Source organism: Microtus oregoni, unplaced genomic scaffold (assembly GCF_018167655.1).
Source record: "Microtus oregoni isolate MIOR12 unplaced genomic scaffold, Mior012 000007F_ref0000211, whole genome shotgun sequence".
In the NCBI taxonomy this organism is placed as follows: Eukaryota; Metazoa; Chordata; class Mammalia; order Rodentia; family Cricetidae; genus Microtus; species Microtus oregoni.
In genome coordinates, this window is record NW_024543066.1 from 44,156,249 (window position 1) to 44,168,996 (window position 12,748).

At 51.5% G+C, this 12,748-nt stretch overlaps 1 protein-coding gene across 5 annotated transcripts in view; it reads left to right on the plus strand.

Annotated features, from left to right (window-relative positions):
- Positions 1-11,515, plus strand: part of Ccnd3 (cyclin D3) — a 90,711-nt gene extending 79,196 nt beyond the window's left edge. For 2 of the 5 annotated variants that reach the window (XM_041655406.1, XM_041655408.1), the window contains 4 exons: positions 6,686-6,901; positions 9,312-9,471; positions 9,866-10,002; positions 10,428-11,515. In XM_041655406.1, coding sequence (XP_041511340.1) covers positions 6,731-6,901; positions 9,312-9,471; positions 9,866-10,002; positions 10,428-10,595 — 636 coding nt within the window. In that variant the 5' untranslated portion in view covers positions 6,686-6,730 and the 3' untranslated portion in view covers positions 10,596-11,515. Of the gene's footprint in view, positions 1-5,431; positions 5,821-6,245; positions 6,368-6,685; positions 6,902-9,311; positions 9,472-9,865; positions 10,003-10,427 lie in introns of those variants that run through there. The other 3 variants (XM_041655404.1, XM_041655405.1, XM_041655409.1) reach the window with 3 other exon arrangements.
- Positions 11,516-12,748: the final 1,233 nt, after the last annotated feature.

Genomic DNA, 12,748 nt, shown 5'->3' on the forward strand with positions numbered 1-12,748 from the left:
TAGCCCAGTCTGGCTCCAGACTCACTGAACAGCTGAAGATGATCCTGAACGTCAAACAAAATTAGATTTTATTTTTAATTGTGTGCACATGTGTGTGTTCATGTGCCCAGGGCTCCCCATGAACCAAACTCTGTTCCTCAAGAATAGTAAGAGCTCTTCTCTTTGTTTTCTGAGACAGGGTTTCTCTGCATAGCCTTGGCTGTCCTGGAACTCGCTTTGTAGACCAGGCTGGCCTCGAACTCACAGCAGTCCACCTGCCTCTGCCTCCTGAGTGCTGGGATTAAAGTTGGGCCTTTGTTTTTAAAGGCTCAATAACTATTTTCATTTTATGCATGGGGGTACTTTGCCTGTGTGTATCTTTGTGCACCACACGCATGCCTGCTGCCTGTGCATGCCATGAGATCTCCTAAAACTAAAGTTACAGATGACCTATGGGTGCTGGGAATCGAACTTGGGCCTCTCCAATAACAGCCAGTGCTTTTAACCACTGAGCCACCATCCTCCCAGCCTCTTAACTTCTCAATTGTAATAAATGTTTGTAAAACAGTTATAAAAATGGGCCATATGGGACACATGTTCTTGGCATCCAAGAAGCTCTGTGTTTAGGTCTCGCCACTATTATTGTATTGATGGTTGTAAATACCTTTACACAAGAACAAGCCTGCCTTTTAAGTACCCATAATCACAATGAACTTTTTTTTTTCCTGTGGATCTGTGGATTGAACCTAGGGACCTCATGAATTCTGGGCAAGTGTTTTACCACTGAGCTACACCCAGCTCAGAGAAGGGTACTTTTGAGAGAGGCGGGGGGAGGGGGGAAGTTGTTAGTTAGGAGGACAGGTTTCACTACTGGGTAGCCCAAACTGGCCTTGAACCTGCAGCAATTCTGTCTCAGACTGGCCAGTACTAGGATTATAGGTGTGGCCACCACAGTTAGTTTAGAAATTACTGCCGTTGCATGCTCACTCTGCCCCAGATGAGATGTGTGCAAGACACTTTGGGCCCTTTGGTCTTCAGAACACCCCTGGAGAGCAGGGACCTTTGCTGTTATCCAACTGGAGGAAAAGAGAAGCAGTCAAGGGAGGACTGGTCTTTCCTCAGAGTCATGGGTGTGGACCCAGATTTTGAACAGAGAGCAGCTTCTTCCTGTTTTGGGGTCATGTCCCCTCATCTTTGCCTATACCTGATTTGTTTCCCACCCTGTCATTTTAGTGGGTCTGAAGGTAACTGTGAGGTGATAGGCCTAGCCTGGTCCCCTCTTCTTGGGTCTCAGTTGGAGACATTCCAGTGATAAAGACATGAGGGAGTGGGAGGAGGAGGGAGGAATGGTGTTCTTCTTCATTGGGGCCTTCCCTCTGGTGTGGGACATTTCATTCCAGCTCTCCTCTTCTGTGCCATTTCATAGAGTAACTCTGTGATTGGCTGTACCTGGCCCGAAGCGCTTTGACGTACCCCCCTGATCGTGGCTCTGCCTCTTATCTTTTCTCTTTTCGAGACAGTCTCCTGTATCCCAGGGTAGACCTAAACTTCCAATCTTCCTGCTTACACCTGTGATTGCTGAGATTACCAGTGCATGTCACCACACCTGGTTTTGCCCCGTTTTTTTCTTCGTTTTATGTGGTGCTGGGAATTGGACCTAGGGCTTCATGCTTATCAGTCTAACACTCTACCCACTGAACTACATCTCCAAGCCTTGCTTTGTTGCTTGGTCTTCTTAGTTCTATTCTTTGAGGGGCAGCAATGATGAAACAGGAGTTCTCTGAGGAGCCATCTGCTGCTCCTTCAGCAGCCGCCCTTCATGTAGCTGGCCAGGTCTTTGGCCCTGAATACCCCAGACTGAGGGGCTCTTGAACAGCTCTCCAAGAACACAAAGAAGCTTCTAGGACTCAACTGTCTCTGGATGCCCTTTCTCAGTTAAGGGACCAACAAGGAATGAATCAATAAATACCCATGGGACAACACAAGAGGCAAGGGAATGAAGTGGTCAAGAGCTGGGCAGGCAGGCGCTCTCCAACCTTCGCTGCTAAGCCCCCTACTTTTCTAAATCAGTGTTTCATTGTCTTTTCCCCCATTCTCTCTTCCAAATTCTTAAGCATGTTTGCCCTGGTGCTCTGGGATTCTCCCTGTTTTTTTTCTGAAGACGCCCCTACCCCATGTCTATGGATGCTTCGCCATTGCTGATTCTGACTCAGCAGGTGTGCCTTGCTTTTTTTCTTCAGCCCAATCACCCTCTTCCTGGCAGCTAGCTACCTTCTTTGTTTCTGTTTTCAAATTCTAATACAATGGTCCTCAAGCTTTAAAGTAAAAAGAAATCATGGGGTTAGAGATGTATCTCAAAGGCAGAGAGTACCTGCCTAGCGCGTACCAAGTCCTGGCTTTGAGCCCCAGCAACTCTCCCCTCCTGGCCCCCACCTCCTGCAAGGGCATGAACTTTGGAGCCAGACTGTGGCCTGCCCCTACCACTTGCTAGCTGTGTGACCTCTTAATGGTTACTTAGTGGCTAATTCCAAGTATTAGCACCCGAGCTCCTGTTAGGGACAAAATAGCTGAGCAGTGGTAGTGTACATCTTTAATCCCTGCACTCAGGAGGCAGAGGCGGGTGGATCTCTGAGTTTGAGGCCAACCTTTGTCTACAGTGTGAGTTCTAGGACATCCAAGGCAACACAGAGAAAACCTGTCCTTTCCCCCAACCCAGGGAGGGGGTAAGATAATATACTTCCTCTAAGGTTGTGGTGTAGATGAAATGATTTATTACATCTCAGGTATGTTTAGTCCTGGGACATAGTATATGTACATGAAGACCTGTTACTGCTGCTGGTCCTCATAGAGAGGCGATGCAGCCATACAGGACTTAAGAACAGAATCTGAGAGGAGGAGGCAGTAGGATTGTTGCTGGAGGCTCTCCTGCTTGTCATGGGCCAGGGCTACATAGTGAGACCCTGTCTCAAAAACCTAGCAGAATGTTTGTGTGGGTGGTGAATGCCATTAGACAGTTAATGGCAGAAAGATCAAACCCGGCCTCGGTCATAGAGTAAATTCAAAGCCAGCCTGGGTTACATAAGACCCTGTCTCAAAGTGCCCCTTCCCAGTTTTTTGTTTGTTTGTTTGTTTTTTTAGTGTATAGTTTGCAGTTTAAGCATCACGGTGCACACTTTTAATCCCAGCACTTGGTAATCTGAGAAATGGAGTGGGGAGTTCAAGGTCAGTGTGGGGCTAAAAGGTAAGAAACCATTGGAGAAGTGACCTTTTGTGAACTAATCCCATCATGCCTTATTCATCCCACATGGGGATGCAGTGGTGGATTCTGACCCCTCCAGCATGCAGATGGGCTCTGATTATCCTTTGTCTATCCCTGTGCTAGAGCTCACTTGGGCTGAGGGATGGAGCAGTGCATGCATGGTTCGGTTCCTGTCTTCTTTCTTTCCTTCCTTTTCTCTTTCTCCCTTCTTTTCCTGCCTTCCTTCTTTCCTTCTATTTTTGTTTTTGAGAAAATCTCATTTTATAGCTCTGTTTGGCCTACAACTCTTTACTTAAACCAAGCTGGTTTTGAGCTCCCAGAGATCCACCTGCCTCTCTCCACAGTGCTGGGATTAAAGGTGTGCACCACCACACCTCACCCCAGCCTTCTACTACTATCCTTTTTCTTTTTTCATCTGGCCGGCCTGGAATACTCCACAGGCCCCCTGCCTCCTCCCGAGTGTCTGATCACAGGCATGTGTCAACATGTTCAATTCTGCAATATGATGGTTTTTTGTTTGTTTGTTTTGTTCAGAGACAGGGTCTCATTCTAGTTCAGGCTGGTCTGGAAATTTACTGTAGTTCTCTCAGCCTCTGAAGTCCTGTTATTATAAGCACAAGAAACCACTTTATTATTATTATTATTATTTAGTTTGGTTGTTTTTTGCTTTTGAGATCTTCTATAACCCAGGCTGGTCCTGAACTCATTAAGTAGCTAAAAATGACCTTGAATTTTCTTTTTTCAAGTTTTTCAAGACAGTGTTTCTCTGTGTGACTTAGCAGTCCTGGAACTAATAGATCAAGCTGGTCTCAAACTCAGAGATCTGCCTGTTTCTGTCTCCCAAGTGCTGGGATTAAAGGCTTGCACCACCACTGACCAGTGACCTTGAATTTTTGACCCTCCTGTTTCCTCGTCCCAGGTGCTGGAATTACAGGTATAGGACAACATTCCTTGTTCTACAGTGTCGGTGAACCCTTAGCTTCGAGCATACTAAGAAACTGGGTATATCCTCAGCTTCTCTATCTCTTTGATTCTTCTCTGTGTATGTGCACGCATGTTTATGTGGTAGAGAGAGAGAGGTGTTTTTTTTTGAGGGGGGGTCTCATCATGCCAAGACTGGTCTGAAGTGTCTGTGTAGGGGATCCTGATGACTTCACTCGTTCCAGAATCACAAGCTTGCGCTACCACATCCAGCTCCAAATGGCTTTGTTTGTTTGTTTCTTGAGACAGGGTTTCTCTGTGTAGCCCTGGCTGTCCTGGAACTCTCTCTGAAGACCAGGCTGGCCTCTAACTCACAGAGATCTGCCTGCTTCTGCCTCCTGAGTGCTGGGAATGAAGGCATTTGCCACAAATGGCTTTTAATATGCTGATTTTGACCAACACTGTTCAAACTGAAGTGTTCCACAAATCTCTAAACAATGCTGTGGCCTATCCAGCAGACCTGAGAAACTGCATTTCTTCTTTTGCTTTTTATTTTTATAATTTAATAATTTCTATAATTTTATAATAGAATTTGTGTATGTGTGTTGGAGGCATGTTACAGCGCTGGTGTGGAAGTCAGAGGACAACTTATGGGAGCTGAATCTTTTCTTCCACCATGTGGGTCACGGGATCACACTTAGGTTGTCAGACTTGGTGACATGATCCTTTACTTTCTAAGCCATCGAATCAGCCAGAGCTTACATTTCTGGTCAGCTTCCAGATGCTGCTGCTTGCAGGTCTGTGGAATTCATTTAAGTAGACAAAGATTCTAGAGCTAGGTTTCCCCAAGGAGATCTTTGCAATTCACTTCTGTGCTTCAGTTTCATGGTCTGCAAAATAAAGCCCAACTCAGTTCATCCCTGGAAAGCACCTTAAGATAGGAGTGAGCCAACTATGCCGCTATTACCACATTCCCTAGAGCAATGAAGTACGGCGCATACGAGAATGAATGAATGAATAACTTCTGGCGACTAATTCTTTCCTGGGTAGCCAGAGTCACGACAGGGCCCATTGATGGGTAAGAAGGCACCCTCCCAGAAAGTTCTCTCCACCCTCTCGGTCAGGAAGGCCCCGAGGGCCCGGAAGCCTGCAAGCCGGGCGCCCAGCGGACCAATGGGACTGCGGGGAAGGAGGGGATAGCGCCCGCCAGCCCTTTCCGTCTGCGGCCCCGCCCCCTTGGAACGTTGTGACGTCGAAGCATTCCACGGTTGCTACATCGTCGCGAGGGGCGGGGCGCCTGTCAGGGAAGCGGTGCGCGCGGGTGGCGGGCAGGCTGGGGCTTCTCCGTACAGTGCCAGCGCCAGCGCCAGACCCGCCCGCACCCCGCGCTCTCCCTCGTGCGCGTCACCTCTCCCAGGACTTGCCAGCCCGCACTCCTGCTCTCGCCCTTTAACCATCGCAGGATGGAGCTGCTGTGTTGCGAGGGCACCCGGCACGCGCCCCGGGCCGGGCCCGACCCGCGGCTGCTGGGGGACCAGCGTGTCCTGCAGAGCTTGCTCCGCCTGGAGGAGCGCTACGTGCCGCGAGCCTCCTACTTCCAGTGCGTGCAAAAGGAGATCAAGCCGCACATGCGGAAGATGCTGGCGTACTGGATGCTGGAGGTGAGGCCCGGACCGGTCCCCTCTCCTCACCCCACCCCCACCTCCGGCTCTGAGCAAATCGAAGTTGCCCTGTCGGGGCATCATGATCCAGACCACAATCTGTAAGATGCTTTGGCCGCCCAGACTTAAGGGGCCTGACCTTTTCACATAGGCACCCTAGCCAGCTGCCTGCGTTGTGTCCCTTTCCTTTCCCCAATCTCCATCGGCTTCTTCTGTGACTGCCAGTCACTTGGCACTGTAACTAAACTTCACTTCGGGTCGGGAAAACGAGCTAAGGGCCACTATTTCCCCTCTGGCTACTTTTGGTGTCTCTTGCTTCCTTCCTCGCCCGGTGTTCTCGGGGAGCGCGTTTGGAAAACTCTGGGCTCGACCGCCTCCTCTCCAGAACTGGTTCCTGTGTCTGTCGCGGGGTTCTGGCGGGGGAAGCTGGTGGGGGTGGCGCGCGCTCGGTTCCGGTCCACAGGGAAATGAAAAGTGCAGGAGACCGCGGCAGGAGTTCCCTCCCTTCCCCTTGGGAGTGTGTGTGCAGTGGGTGGTGGTAATGAGGGTAAGGCCCCAATTCTCTGTAGGTGACCCTTCCGTCCCCCTTCCGCTCGACGTGGGGGAGGGGAGTCTGGAATTCTTGGTGAGCAAGGGCTCCTCTCCTTTACACCCCCTCCACTCCGGGGTGGGGAGGAGGCCCTGTAGAGGAAGTGGGGGGTCACCTTGGGGAGGGCGCATCCTCCTCTGTTATAGATACTTGTCACTGTGAGTTTAGCCCCTCTCTGTTTATTTTTTGCTCCACATTCCACTCTCTCTCCACCCCGCATGCTGCTGTGTTTCACTTGGTCCTTACCCTAGCAATGACTCGTGCGCCGTCCCTCAGGTGTGTGAGGAGCAGCGCTGTGAGGAGGATGTCTTCCCTCTGGCCATGAACTACCTGGATCGCTACCTGTCCTGCGTCCCCACCCGAAAGGCGCAATTGCAGCTCCTCGGTACAGTCTGCCTGTTGCTGGCCTCCAAGTTGCGCGAAACCACGCCCCTGACTATTGAGAAGCTTTGCATCTACACGGACCAAGCTGTGGCTCCCTGGCAGTTGCGGGTGCGTGAGGAATCCCCCCTTTGCAACCCCCCCCCCCCCCCCCCCGCTCTCAACATACTGGCGCCCTATGTACTAGAAAAAGGAATGCCAAGCTCACCCCCTCACTCACCAACCCTCCCCTTCCTCCAGGCCAGTGTTTTGGAAAAGAACTATGGTGGGACAAAGGCCATAGTGTGGTAGTTGTGCTTCAGTTGCAGGCTTGAAACTAAATGAACCCCCTTCCTCTGACCATAGTGGGGTTCCACTCCTAACTCGTCTTTCCCCCAGTTGCCGGTCCATACACTAGTACTTTGCCTCCGGGTTTACACAGCCACTGTGAGTTATTTATTGGCAGCAGCAGGGCATGTCTGCACACCCCCACCGGAGTGGAATGTGCTTCACGTGGGGGAGGGGGCTGCCTTGCACGAGTCTTTATCCCCGTGTGGACTTTGTGATGGAAAAGCCTCCCAGAGCTGATTAAAGCCAGGCCCTGATTGCTGGAAGGAAGTGCTGAGGTGTTTTCAGCCCTTTCCCTTCTATTCCCAAAGACAGAGCCCCTTCCCTACCCTCCCTTCCCCGGCTTCTGAAACACTGGAGCAGCTGCCCTGGGCCCGTGGAAGGGTTGGTTTCTCCCTTTGCCTCTTAGCCAGAGGCCAGAGGCAGACAGGGAGCTCAGCTGCAGCTGCTTCCGATGTGATAATATGATGCTGGTCCCCCCGGCCCTCCCACTCAGACCGAGGGCTTTCATAACCCTGTGGGGAGCTGCTGTCACTCCAGTGGTTTGGGAAGTGGCTCCTTGGGGCCTCTTGCTGGGAACTTGGGCTGGGCTCCTCCAGGCGGGGCAAAAATCGGTTGGGTTCTGCCCTGCCCCGGAGGAGTCTAGGGAGGAGGTGGAGGAACTGCTTGGATCTGGAAGAGAGCATGAACATCATCTCCCACAGGGTCTGGGGGAGAGGGTGGGTGAACTGGCACCTCCCTCCACCTTATTCTGTGGCTGGCCAAGCCTTCCCTGACCCTGAAAGGACTCTCTGGGCCCCATCTCCTAGGGAGGAGGGCAGCAGGCAGACTAATGTGATTGGCTGGCTGGGAAGCTAGGGTACTGGGGCCCCTGACTGCTGTGAGTCGGGGAACTGGATTCCTCTTCCTGTCAAGCAGCTCTCACGGATGGGAGGCCTGAGTTGGGAATCTGGGAGGCCCCACAGCTCTTTGTGAGGAATCTAGTAGTTCCAGAGCCAGGGAGCAAGATGTTTTTGAGGGACTGAGGCAGGGAGGTAGCCTTCCTCTTTGAGAAGAGATTAGGGTGGTCTACACGAGTGTGTGAGGGGAGTTTTTCAGAATAGGCAAGTCCTTCTCCTCCAGGCCTGCGCTCTGAGTGGCCTGCGGTCAGAGTTGTGAGGGACCTCCAAGAACTCCAGCAGTCTAAACCCTTGCACAGCAGAGGCTGAGGCCCAAGAAAGGAGGGGAAAATTCCTACTGCACGGCAAGGACCAGAACACATTAAAGCCAGGGATGAAATTGAAATGTATTCTGCCAGCCATGATGTTCTGGAAGTAGGGTTGTGATTCTCATGTTGTCTGGCTATAGGGGAGGGCGGTCACCTTCCCTCAGTGAGGACCCGCCCCCCCCCCCCCCCAACACACACTCTGGTTGCCTCTTGTTTCCTTGAAGACTGGATGCTATTGGTTACCAGGGCAAGCCTCTATACTTTACTACTGGCTCTAGCCCAGGCGCTGTCTGTAGAGTCCTCTAAGAAGCCTGGGGCTGACACCTAGGTTGGGAGACAAAGAGAGGGACAGCTGTTGCTGGGGTCCTGGAAGAGGTTGGGTGGGGCTGACATTGCTACCTCATTGAGGAGTCAAACCCATGAGTTCCTTCCTGAGATAAAACAATGAAGAAATCCTCATGTGTGCAATTCGGAAATGCAACTCAGGCCCGGACTGGGAACCCCAGACAAATGAGCCGGGGTTAGTGCTCCTAGCCTCCTTCTAAGACCTCTCATTGGCTATGTAGGCTTGGGCTGGTTCCTCAGGGATCATCTGGATTCATCCTGTTTGGCTTGGCCCCCCTGTCTTAAGATAGGACCCACTCCTGATGTCCCACAAAAGGGGTGTGGGTGGGGTTGGGTAACCTCCCTCTGAGGAACCTCAGGGGTGTTTCATGCTGGTTCTGTCTCTTTAAGAGGCCTGGCTGAGAAGCAGGGCTGGGGAGGGACAGGCTAGGGATGATGCCCTCTCAAGTTCTAGCAATATATAGCCTGTTTCAAGTCAGGCTGACCTCAAGTTCCTGAGGACTAAGGGATGTCAGTCATCCTGGTACCCAGTGATGCTGAATAGATGCTGAAGTAAATGCCCCAGCTCCTGCCCGCCCTCAGTGCCAACCCCTACCTGCAGCCAGAAGCACAACTGACTGCATGCTCGTTCCCTATCCCCAGGAATGGGAGGTGCTCGTCCTGGGGAAGCTCAAGTGGGACCTTGCTGCTGTGATCGCACACGACTTCCTGGCTCTGATTCTGCACCGCCTTTCTCTGCCCAGCGACCGACAGGCCTTGGTCAAAAAGCACGCCCAGACCTTTCTGGCCCTCTGTGCTACAGGTAAGGGCCTTGGATAACCAGGATTTGAAGGATAATTTGAAGGAGATTGGTTCAATACTCAGAGCTATTTATGTACGATCTTGGCAGTCCTGGGTTGGAGGTGAGGCACTGTATAGTGACTTGCATAAGGCCTCCACCCCAGGGTTGTGGGCATTCTCTAGCCTGGGTGGATGAAACTGTTCACGCAAGGTAGGGTGGGGTATAGTGGTTCAATGGTAGATGCATGCCTCAGTCAATTGCCAGCACCATGCACACACACCAAACCCCTTGGCCCTGCGTCACCCCACCCGCTTCTGGGGGTTCCCAGTATGCTGTATTCATGCAGTCTGGCATGTTGTAACAGGGAGTAGGAAGTATAAAATGGCTCTTCTCACGGTTCCCTCTCTTTTACAAGATTACACCTTTGCAATGTATCCTCCATCCATGATCGCCACAGGCAGCATTGGGGCTGCAGTGCTAGGCCTAGGTGCCTGCTCTATGTCTGCAGATGAGCTCACAGAGTTGCTGGCAGGAATCACAGGCACCGAAGTGGTAAGTCTCAGGTCCCATTCACAAAAAGCTGTGCTATCCCTTGAATCCCCAGAAGAGGGCGGCATTCACTCCCACCCCCAAATTCCAATTGTACACTCTCGCCTACTTCTGTGGCCTTCATCTCCTGCCTCTGGAGAGGACCAGGTGGGGTGAAAGACACTGCATGTAGCTGCCCCTCTCTTGCCAAGTGGTATGCTGTGGCCTGGGGTGGGGGACTTGGTGTCAGATGCAGGGCTGCTCTCACACCCTTGCCACATCCTCTTGCCAGTTTCTGAGAACTAAAGAGCTGATTCCTGGGCTGGGCTGTGGCCTAACCTCCCCAGACTTCCCAGTGTGCAGGGTGGGGAGGTGGCCTTTCCCTCCACCAGCTGCTCTCAATGCTGTGGGGAAGAATCCCATCTGCTGACCTCGGTTCTTCTTCCTAGGACTGCCTACGGGCCTGTCAGGAGCAGATCGAAGCTGCGCTCCGGGAGAGCCTCAGGGAAGCTGCCCAGACAGCGCCCAGCCCAGTGCCCAAAGCTCCCCGGGGCTCTAGCAGCCAGGGATCCAGTCAGACCAGCACTCCCACAGATGTCACTGCCATCCACCTGTAGCTTGGAACAGCCCCTTCAGGTGGCCACCAAGCAGAGGAGGGGCCACTGCCATGCCCTCCCTTCCTCTAGAACAATCCATGCCATATCTGAAGAGGCGGACCCTTCTTCCTCTCACAAAGCCCAAGGGGCCAGGTCCTGCCTATCCCCACAGTGTGCACTAAGGTGCTGGCTGGCCATGAGGGCTCTGCATGGCCAGTCAGCTCCTCCTCCTCCCCACCTGACCACCTTGGCTCTTCTGGGCCATTGCTGGTTAGAGAAATTCAAACAGGTAAAACTCATGCACCAGCATTCCCTTTAGAGTCTCTCCTCTCTGGGGGTCTAATCTTAATTGCCAAAACGCCCCAATTCCTTCCAAAGGTGTTGTCCCTCCCAGATCAGTGCATTTGGGTTTGGGTCCTTCAGGCATCCTGACAGACATGCACAAAGAACCAGACAGATGGCTGCAGAGTAATCCATGCTCCCAGCCGCTCTCAGAGGGAACAGCCTAGGCCTCGGTCAGAGGGGCAAGAACCTACAAAATTCTTGCTTTGCTTCCTGCTTAGCTTCTGTGATTGAGGGGTCTTGAGGGGTGCTGATGGTCATTTTAATTTATTGCTTTGAGTACAACTGTAAGAGGGTACAGTGAGGCCTGTACCCCACAAGTGGTGGTAACCCTGGCGGTTGCTGTTTCCCTCCCCTCTGCTACTGCTTTGTGGTCCAGGAGCTGCTACAGCCTGGGATGGGGCCGTGCCTTCCTCTCCTGAGGCTCTCTCCGTACCTCATCTTCCACCTGAGGGTTTAAGCAGGGATGGATGCTCTGGGGGTGACGAGGCCTATCTGGAGAGGGCAAACCCTATTGACACAGGTCTTTCCTTAGGCCACAAGGTTTGGGCTGGTGGCCCATTTCTATCATGCTGCCTTAATAAAGATTCCGGAATAAACCTGACTTTGCAGTCACTGGGATTGTGTGTAGAGGTGGGAGGCATGAGTCAGGCATCTCAGGCAAGGAGTGCTAAGGCAATGTGGTCCTCTTTATCTAAATTACAGTCTAAGGAGTGGCCACCATACCCCGGAGGGCTCATGTGAAAATAGGGCTGGACAGTTTTATGTGAAAATTTTGTTGTGCTCCCACACAATGGGATTCCTGTAATCTTTAGAGGAAGTTCTAGGGTAGCTTGTGCTACATGGTAAAATTCTGTTCTAAAACACACCTGGGGACTGGAACAGTGGCTCAGCAGCTGAGCGCATTGGCTAATCCTGAGACTCTGATGCCATGCAGGCACGATGCTCATATATATTAAAAAATAACTGATGAGGGCTGGAGAGATAACTCTGAGGTCAGAGCACACTGGCTGCTCTCCCAGAGGTCCTGAGTTCAATTCCCAGCAACCACATGGTGGCTCACAACCATATATGGTGGGATTTGGTGCCCTCTTCTGATGTGTAAGCATACATGAAAGAACACTGCATACATAATAAATCTTAAAAAAACAAAAACTGATGAATGGGGTACGGGTGTGTCTGGAAACACTTCCCCAGTACTGCAGAGGCAAACTGCTATGGTGAGCAATTTGGCTTGCCGAGCTAGGTGTAGTTTTCTTTGCATCTACCTATTGTTTCCAAGATCGACTAAAAGTGCAAGCAAATGTGAATGCATCAATAGATTGAAACTGTTTCCAGATACATGAACTGGACTCTAACCGGGGCACTTTTTTGAGAGCAAAAGCGGTATAGTAGGATGACTGGAGTCAGTCAGTTGTGCAAAACGGGGGGACGTGGATGTACCTCCCACCTCAATTGTTTTTTTTTTTTGTTTTTTGTTTTTTTCGAGACAGGGTTTCTCTGTGGCTTTGGAGCCTGTCCTGGAACTAGCTCTGTAGACCAGGCTGGCCTCGAACTCACAGAGATCCACCTGCCTCTGCCTCCCGAGTGCTGGGATTAAAGGCGTGCGCCACCACCGCCCGGCTCAATTGTTTTTTGAGATAGGGTTTCGCTGTATAGTTAGTCCTGACTAGCCTCAAACTTGCAGATCTATGCTTGCTGCAACTAAAATTTCATACAAATTTCCTCAAGCCATTAAAAACTATGAAGATTGTTCTTTGCTCATCGTCTATATAAACAGGCATTTGACCCTGGTTTGTCAACCACCTAAAGCTCTTGTTACTCAGAGACCA